This window comes from Arachis ipaensis, chromosome B05, assembly GCF_000816755.2.
Source record: "Arachis ipaensis cultivar K30076 chromosome B05, Araip1.1, whole genome shotgun sequence".
NCBI lineage: Eukaryota > Viridiplantae > Streptophyta > Magnoliopsida > Fabales > Fabaceae > Arachis > Arachis ipaensis.
The window spans coordinates 141,176,439-141,185,138 of record NC_029789.2 but is presented as its reverse complement, the minus strand read 5'-3'; the positions used below and the strand labels follow the sequence as shown (position 1 = coordinate 141,185,138).

At 36.3% G+C, this 8,700-nt stretch overlaps 2 protein-coding genes across 2 annotated transcripts; both read left to right on the top strand.

The window, feature by feature from the left end:
• On the top strand, positions 3,503-6,050 carry LOC107641347. Its single transcript, XM_016344841.1, has 3 exons — positions 3,503-4,376; positions 4,513-4,900; positions 5,108-6,050. The coding sequence occupies exons 1-3, from the start codon at positions 3,503-3,505 to the stop codon at positions 6,048-6,050; spliced, it is 2,205 nt and encodes a 734-aa protein (XP_016200327.1).
• Positions 6,312-7,109, top strand: LOC107641346 (uncharacterized mitochondrial protein AtMg00810-like). Its single transcript, XM_016344840.1, has one exon. It carries the CDS (start codon positions 6,312-6,314, stop codon positions 7,107-7,109), a length of 798 nt encoding a protein of 265 aa, XP_016200326.1.

Here is an 8,700-nt window from a genome sequence, read left to right as displayed (position 1 = left end):
TATTTTGTCTCTCAAAATATATGAAACGTTAGTATAATTCTTGAAATATGTATGCAATATCAATTTTATTTTTTTTAAAAAAAATATTTGTGAAAAATATTGGATGTGATTTTGATTCTTAAACTGTACATCATACATGTAATGTCAAATAAACTAATAAAATTGTACAGAGAATGACGGGTGGAATAAATATTACATATATTTTCAAGATTTGTAAAAAAATGTAAAAATAATAAAATAAAATAAAATTTTATTTTTTATTTTTGTTTATGTAGTAAGATTTTCAAAAGTTCAAAATGTTAAAAATAATTACATATAACATGTTTACTTATCAAATAAACCTTTAAGCACAATATTAAGCACAGTAGAACTATGATATGAACTTATGATTAGAAGTGTTTGCAGGTTGTTATTTGGAAAACACTTCTAATTCCGCTTGGTAGTTGTTAGCCAAGAAACCAGTTTGCTTTTTTGTCCATAAATTTGGATACATTTGAGTTTTAGACCATAAGTAGGCTTAACACATTTAAGGAATAATCTTTAGTAGATAGGCCTCCTACTATTTCTAATTTCAACAAAATTAGGATATAGTTGAGCCAAAAGGATTCATTTTCCTTTCATTTACTATTAGTAGTAGTAAGTGAAGGAGGTTTTTATTATAAAATTTTGCGAACAAAATTTTTTTTCTGTTCTCTCACTGCACTTATGTGTTTTCTATTCTTTTTCTCCGACAAAACCTTCGATCAAAAGAGGCTACGTCCAAAGAGGACATTCATGAGATCACGAACTCCTACCACCACTACGGCAAGGACTAGACCAGCAACAACGAAACCTGACGAAGGTGAGAAAAGAGCTGGGCTAAGGCTAAGAGGGATGGATGGTAGGAGAACTGGAAAGTGAGCAGACTAGTAGGTAGTGTTTGATGGAGAGATAGAGACGGAAAGACTGACTGAAAGACAGAGACTAAGAGACAGGATTAAAATAAATTTCAGTATTCTGTTTGGTGTAAAATAGAAGACAGAAATTGAAACAGGAATGAAACTCTAATTTAATTTGCACAAAGGGTAAAATTGAAATTAATTAATTGAAATAAGGGTATTTTAGGTATAAAATGTTATTAAAGTTTCAATCTCCATCTCTAAAAATTTTAGTCCATGTGTCCTTACTTTTTAGAGGTACTGAAATACTGAAATTTTAGAGACAGAAACAGAAATTTTAATACTAGTCTTTGAACCAACAAACATAATACTGAATCTCAAATTCTTAATCTCTGTCTCAGAACCTCAAAACAAACGCTACCGTAGTGTCCAAGTTGAAAATTTCTTTAGCAAGGCAGTCAAAGGAAAAAAAAAAGTCTAATTGTAGAGAATGAAGATACTACTGAATTTCTAATGTCTCAATATGAGAGACTCAATAATATTTATTTTGGGCGGGAAATTGTAGGACATGAGAAGGCCAATTGTCCCAAGTCTCAACAGACCCAAAAAAATAACACTGGAGGTAAAGAAAACAATGATAAAACTCTTCAAAAGAACAATGGAGGTGAGAGCTAAGATAGGAGAAAAGCTCAGAAGGACAAAAGATAAGGGCAAAGACATCATTGAGGATGGAGGCCCTTCTCAGAAATCCAATAATGCTGAAAGACCCGAGGATAAACCATTGCTACTAGACTAGTCTAAAAATTCTAACAAAATATACTCAAATATCCATATGCAGCAACAACAAAGTACACATTTGCTATCTTCACCATAAATCGAATGAACTATCCTTAAAAATCATCGTAATTGTTGTGCCAGAGTAAAATCAACTCAATAAAATCGTGAGAAAACCTGAACCAAAGTCACTGAATTTTAACTTTGTTAATACATATATAATGATTGAAGCTATTATGATATATGCGAATAAGACTAGAGGAGGCAGAGCCTATGAAGGAAGCATTGTCCCAGAGGGGCGGCTAATAAAGCTTTTAGCCGCACCTTAGGAAAAATTCTAAGAACCCAGAAATATTACATGAGAATTAAACTGGAGAACAAAGAATGTTAGATTCTGCCTGATTTTCTCCTTGATTGCAATTTCTAGGATTTGAGATCAAGACCTTTAAGGTGGGAAGGAAGAGATATGCCATGTGAGTTAAGACTCATTAGTGAATAATTATGCTTCATATAGTGTAATCTCTTGTCTTGGGCTTAGGCTCATTATGTTACCAAAAATAATATTTATTTAAGAGTTTAAATCTTATTTCATCTATGAAAAAAATTTTAAATTTTATATCATTTTAATACATGTACTTTTTATTTTTGTCTTTATCTATTTCTTTAAATTTGTATTTTATTTCTAAAACCAAATGCCAAAATATAGAAAAAGAGACTCATGCAAAATAAAATAATTGCAAAGGAAGAGAAGTATTTTTCTTCCTTCCAAAAATAGATAATCTCATTTATGGAGAAGAATTTAAGAAAACTCATAAGATATGATCTTGAATCAAATCTATATGTTGAACTTAAGAATAGTTCAATGCTAAAAAAAGGGTAGGAAATGAAATAAATCACTCTGAATTTCATAAAGTTTTGTCACAAGAGATAATATTCACTCAAAAAAAGTTTGGACCAATTTGTTTGGATTTGGATACAAAAATGCTTGGATGTGTAATTGGACTGAAATTAAAAATAAGTCATCATCATATTTTTTTAGGCCAAATTTAATGCCAATCACTTTCAAAATGCATCTCAGATGCAAGCTAGCAAGCATAGTGATCCTCACTCGTTCTCTGTAAATTCTAGACAAACTTATCCTTAAACGCTTTTTGATAGGTGTTATGATGAGAGTGTTAGTTAAGACAGGTAGTTCTGTTGTGAGTCAGCACAAGTCACACCTTTAGCACAAGTCACACCTTTAGCACACGTCACACCTTTCCACACCCTTAAGCAACTCTCTAGAAGCTTCCATCACTCTCTATAAGTAGATGCATGCTATTGTACTGAATTGATTTTGATTCATTCTTTTGAGTAATCAATAAAGTTCATTTTCCTCTATTCTCTTCCTCAATCTTCAATCTCCTTTCTCCTTTCTTTTTCAATCCTCACCCTCTAAGATATGATACCTTCATGGTATCAGAGCTTATGGTGCTACAGCTTCTGCGAAATCACAAATTCAGAAGAGTTCAAGCTAATTCAAGCTGAGTCATGATCGCTCAAGGATTTGTAGTAACACCGATCTCAATGAAGTTGGATGAGAAAAATTTTCTGCAATGAAAAGACCAGGCATTCTCAACAATTGAAGGAAATGATATGCTAACTCATATTACAGAAAAAGGAATCCCTCAGCAATACCTAGCAACCGAAGACGAGACCAATGTATCGTTGAATCCGCAGTATCAACAATGGAAAAGATAAGATGCTTTGCTCAAGTCATGGATCTTGGCTTCGATGAGTAAACTGTTTACCACACGGATGGTTGGAAGAGGCTTGAAGATCATTTCGCATCTCAGATCAAAGCCAAGGTAATGCAGTTAAAACACAAGCTCAGTGCTCTTCAAATTGGAGCATCTGTAACTGAGTATGTCCTTTCAATTAAGAGCACAATTGATGCATTAGTCTCAGTAGGTGAAGCAATAACTGAAAGTAATAATGTAAATGCAATCTTGCATGGTTTAACCGCAGAGTATTCTTCGGTCTACACCTCTGTGCTAGCAAGATCTCAGTGCATAACAGTTGCCGAATTGGAAGCCCTACTGCTGGCTCATGAGAGCATGCTCACAAGGTTCAGGAAGCCAGAGGCATTTGTTCAAGCTAATATTGCTCAATTTGACAGAGAAGATTTTAGAGGTGGACTTCGAGGACGAGGAGGACGCACGTTTAGAGGAGGCAGAGGCTACTTCAATGGAGGTAGATCTCTACAAGATTCCTCAGTGCAAGAACATACAAACTGTAGATTTAGTGGCCAGACTGTAGGTGACAGAAGACAGTCTAATAGAGGTGGTAGGATGAACAATATAAGAGGTTATCAGGCTAAGAAACCACATTGTCAAGTGTGCAATAAAATAGGTCACACAGCTCGAACTTGCTGGTATAAGTATAGTGAAGACTTCTATGAAGGTTACTATGAAAATGAAAATGGAGGATATGGTGGATACAGCAAAGCAAGCAATCAACCCTATGACAATGAAGGGTACAACAGTGGAAACAATCAGGTCCCTCAGCAAGTGTCTCAGCCTCGTGCCAACTTCTGTAATGTTCTGGCAACACCTGCTACAGTTCAGGATCCGAATTGGTATCCTAACTCAGGAGCTACGCATCATATGACTCACACTGAGCAGAATCTGTTAGAGAAGGAGGAGTATTGTGGTGATGAGCAAGTTATAGTAGGCAATGGAACAGGTTTGCCAATTTCTTTTGTTGGTAATTTGTGCATTAAATCTGAGCTCTAGATTATAACACCTTAGAAAACTGCTATGTGTGCCAAAAATAACAAAGAATTTGATGAGTGTATATCAATGTTGCTGTGACAATCAAGTCTTCTTTGAATTTCATGATGATAGGTGCTGCATAAAAACCAAAGACACTAAAGAGATTGTTCTTCAAGGCATTGTTCACAAAGGCCTTTATAAGTTCACAACTGGTCAAAGCAAACCAAAAGCATACACTTCTGCATTAGGAAATAAGGGTGATATCCTGATTTGGCATGCTAGATTAGGCCACCCAAACTATAGCATTGTATCACAAGTATTAAAGACTTGTCAAATTCCCTCTTCTATAACCAAACTTAAATACTCAGCTTGTTGTATTAGAAAATCCCACCATTTACCTTTCTCTTCCTCTCAAACTGTGTATAACCATCCCTTGGAGTTTGTACATTCTGATATTTGGGGGCCAGCACCCATTTCAGACACTAATGGACATTGGTACTTTGTAAACTTTATCGATGCATTCTCAAAATATACATGGCTTTATCTCATTAAATCTAGAACTCAATTAAAATCAGTATTTAATCACTTCCAATAAATGGCTGAATTGCAATTAAATACAAAGTTGAAAATGTTGCAAAGTGACAATGCTGCTGAGTATAAAAGCTTATCTAAGCTGTTGCAAGCAAAATGAGTTGTATGCAGGTTTTCATGTCCTCATGTTCATCAGCAGAATGGAGCTGCTGAAAGGAAGCATCGCCATGTGGTTGAAATGGGCCTTACTTTACTTGCAGGGACATCCATGCCTATTAGATTTTGGGGAGAAGCATTTACTACTATTTCCAAGCTCATAAATATGCTTCCAACACCAGTGTTAGAGGGCATGTCTCCTACTGAAAAACTGTTTGGAAAAACGCCTTCTTATGACCAGCTTCGAGTCTTTGGATGTTTATGCTTCCCTCATCAAAGATCTTACAATAAACACAAGCTAGATTTTAGGTCCTCACCTTGCACATTCATTGGGTATGGCACATCTCACAAGGGATACAAATATCTTACTCAGGATGAGAAAGTTATTATCACCCCTCATGTTGTATTCTTTGAAGACAAGTTTCCTTTTCAACAAGCTACACAGCAGGTTCCTAGTAAATCTGTATCAGCTTCTGAAGATGCCTTACCTCCCTCTATTCCAACCATTCCACTCATCCCTAGGCCTTTGTCAAATATAGTTGAACCAAGGCAGTCTCGGTCTCAGCAGGTTAGCTTTAGCCATTTAGTCTCAAGTCAGCAGGTCTCTCCCTCTCAAGACAGTTTGAACCACAACTCAGCCAATTCTTCACCTTCAACTCTTCCTCAACCATCAACCTCACCCCTCATACCTCAGTTACCAATAGCAGCTTCCTCTATTCCCACTCCTATCCCTATCAATGACATTGAGATACCAATTTCAGAGGATTCTGAACCTGTACCTGTTGTTGTTAATTCTCACTCAATGATCACTAGAAGTAAGGCTAGAATTTTTAAGCCAAAAGTCTTTTCTGCCAGTGTAAAGCCAAGAACTATGAAGCAAGCTTTGAATTCTCCAGAATGGAGAGCTGCTATGAATCTGAAATATGATGCACTAATCAGGAACAACACGTGGGTATAAGTAAGCCTTCCACCCAACAGAGAAGCCATAGGCAGCAGGTGGGTATTCAGGGTGAAATACAATGCAGATGGCTCTTTACAAAAGTACAAGGCAAGGCTAGTAGCTCAGGGGTATGCTCATAAACATGGATCTGACTTCACAGAGATCTATAGCCCAGTGGTGAAGCCTACTTCCATTAGATTGTTGCTGTCCATCGCTGTATCCAAATCTTGGGTAATCAGATAGTTAGACGTTAATAATGCCTTATTGCATGGTGATTTAATGGAGGAAGATTATATGAGGCAGCCTTCAGGGTATGAACAAGAAGATCCTTCCTTAGTATGCAAGCTTACAAAGACTTTCTATGGGCTGAAGCAAGCCCCAAGAGAGTGGTATCATAAGCTGGCAAGTGGATTAAGGAAGATTGGCTTTGCAGCTACCAAGTCTGATGTCTCAGTTTTTGTCAAAATTGTTGATGGACTCCAAACTTATGTGCTTGTGTATGTAGATGATATCATTGTGACTGATGAATCTTCTGCGCTTGTAACAGATGTGATAGCTAAGCTGAACAAAAAGTTTGCTCTCAAAGATATAGGATACCTACACTACTTCCTTGGAATTCAAGTAACCAGAACTTGTGATGGTGGTCTAGTGCTCACTCAGCAGAAACATGTTGGAGAAGTATTAAAAAAAGCTGGTATGGTTGGCTGTGCCTCCTGCCACACACCTCTGCCATCCACTGTGAAGATCTCAGCTCTTGGTGGGTCTAGCTTCTATGACCCAAAGCTATACATATCGATCATTGGTAGCCTACAGTATCTCACAATAACAAGGCCTGAAATCTGCTACAGTGTTAACAAGCTGTCTCAATTTGTTCAAGCTCCTTTGGACTGTCATTGGAGAATGGTTAAACGGGTACTAAGATACTTGAGTGGCACAGCAAGCTACGGCTTACATATAAAACAGGATTTCTCTATGGGCGTAAATGCTTATAGTGACTCAGACTGGGCTAGGGATCCAGATGATAGGAAGTCCACCAGTGGTCATTGTGTCTTTCTTAGCTCAAATTTGATCTCTTAGGCGTCAAAGAAGCAGTCGGCAGTAGCTAGATCAAGTACTGAGGCTGAATATTGAAGTATGACAGATGCAGTAGCAGAGTTAATTTAGGTAAAAACCATGATGAGTGAATTGCTGTATCCATCACCTGAAGCACCAATGTTGTATTATGACAATCTCAGCGCAGTTTTGCTTGCTGCCAATCCTATCCTCCACTCCAAGTCCAAGCACTTCGAGATTGATCTGCATTTTGTTAGGGATCATGTCAACAATAAAAAGATTCGGGTCAGCCATATCCCACGGTCAGTGCAGCTAGCTGACATTCTTACAAAGGCAATACCCTCAGAGAGCTTTCTCCATTTTCGTGCCAAGCTCAGTGTTCATGATCAGCAACTTCTTGCTGGAAGTCAGAATTGTTCATCTTCAACAGAGTAGAATGAAGTTTGCTGGAGATGATGATAAGTGTATAGCTGTCAACAAAACAAAACAAAGATAAGTAGAGATGATGATATGTGTTATGATGAGAGTGTTAGTTAAGACAGGTAGTTCTGTTGTGAGCCAGCACAAGTCACACCTTTCCACACCCTTAAGCAACTCTCCAGAAGTTTCAATCACTCTCTATAAGTAGATGCATACTATTGTACTGAATTGATTTTGATTCATTCTTCTGAGTAATCAATAAAGTTCATTTTCCTCTATTCTCTTCCTCAATCTTCAGTCTCCTTTCTCCTTTCTTCTTCAATCCTCACCCTCTAAGATCTGATACCTTCACTTTTGACACCTTCTTGATATGCATATATACCTAAGATAAGATGAACAAGTGAACAACGAACAAAACTAACACCATTTAAGCACCTTTGAAAGTTGGATGGCTTTGATGGAGTCTTAGACACTGTCCAATATAAAACTTTTTCGGAGACTCTTAAGAAAAAACTCACCCTAACTTAGTTCAACTCCAAAGTGGCAAATTATACTTGCCTTCTAGGACAGGCAATAAAATCGAATCTTGACTATGAAGAGAAGTATACAAAAGAGCTACCTCATCAACATGTTCTCCATAGTATAAAAAGTATCAGAAACATTTGGTTACAGAAAGATATTAATAAAAAACAATTAGAATTTATTAATTTTTATAACAAATAATGAATGTTAAATAGGACAAGTTTTGACTTTTTTTTTGTTTTTTTTGTATTACCAAAAAAGTATATTGGGCCTAAGACAATGATCAGCCACGTCTCAAAAAAAAAAAACATAATCTGGATCATACCCGTGTAAGATCCTATCTAAATCCGAAAGAGATCTATACCTGGATTCTCCTCGAATTTCCTTGCGAATACTATAAATAAATTAAAGGGTAGGAAGAATGATATCCATCTATGGTCCTCATGGACCTCTGATTACTTGCTCGTTGAAGTTCTTTACATGTACAATTCCATCCTTGTGGAAACGTTAACTTTGAGCAAAGAGATCCCCATTGCAACCTCCAATTTCGATCTTACATATTTGTATTATACAATTATAGAATAGGTAATCATAATCTCCTTTATGATAATTTTTAAATAAAAATACTATTTATACACTAAAATTAGTTATTAAAATTAGTTATTATATATTT

Excerpts from the sequence above, each read along its gene's own strand:
- LOC107641347 (XM_016344841.1), top strand. The coding sequence starts at position 3,503 with ATGCAGTTAAAACACAAGCTCAGTGCTCTTCAAATTGGAGCATCTGTA. Across the intron at positions 4,377-4,512 it reads TATAGTAGGCAATGGAACAG|TCTTCTTTGAATTTCATGAT; the intron begins GTTTGCCAATTT and ends GTGACAATCAAG. Across the intron at positions 4,901-5,107 it reads TCAGACACTAATGGACATTG|GTTTTCATGTCCTCATGTTC; the intron begins GTACTTTGTAAA and ends AGTTGTATGCAG.
- LOC107641346 (XM_016344840.1), top strand. The coding sequence starts at position 6,312 with ATGGAGGAAGATTATATGAGGCAGCCTTCAGGGTATGAACAAGAAGAT.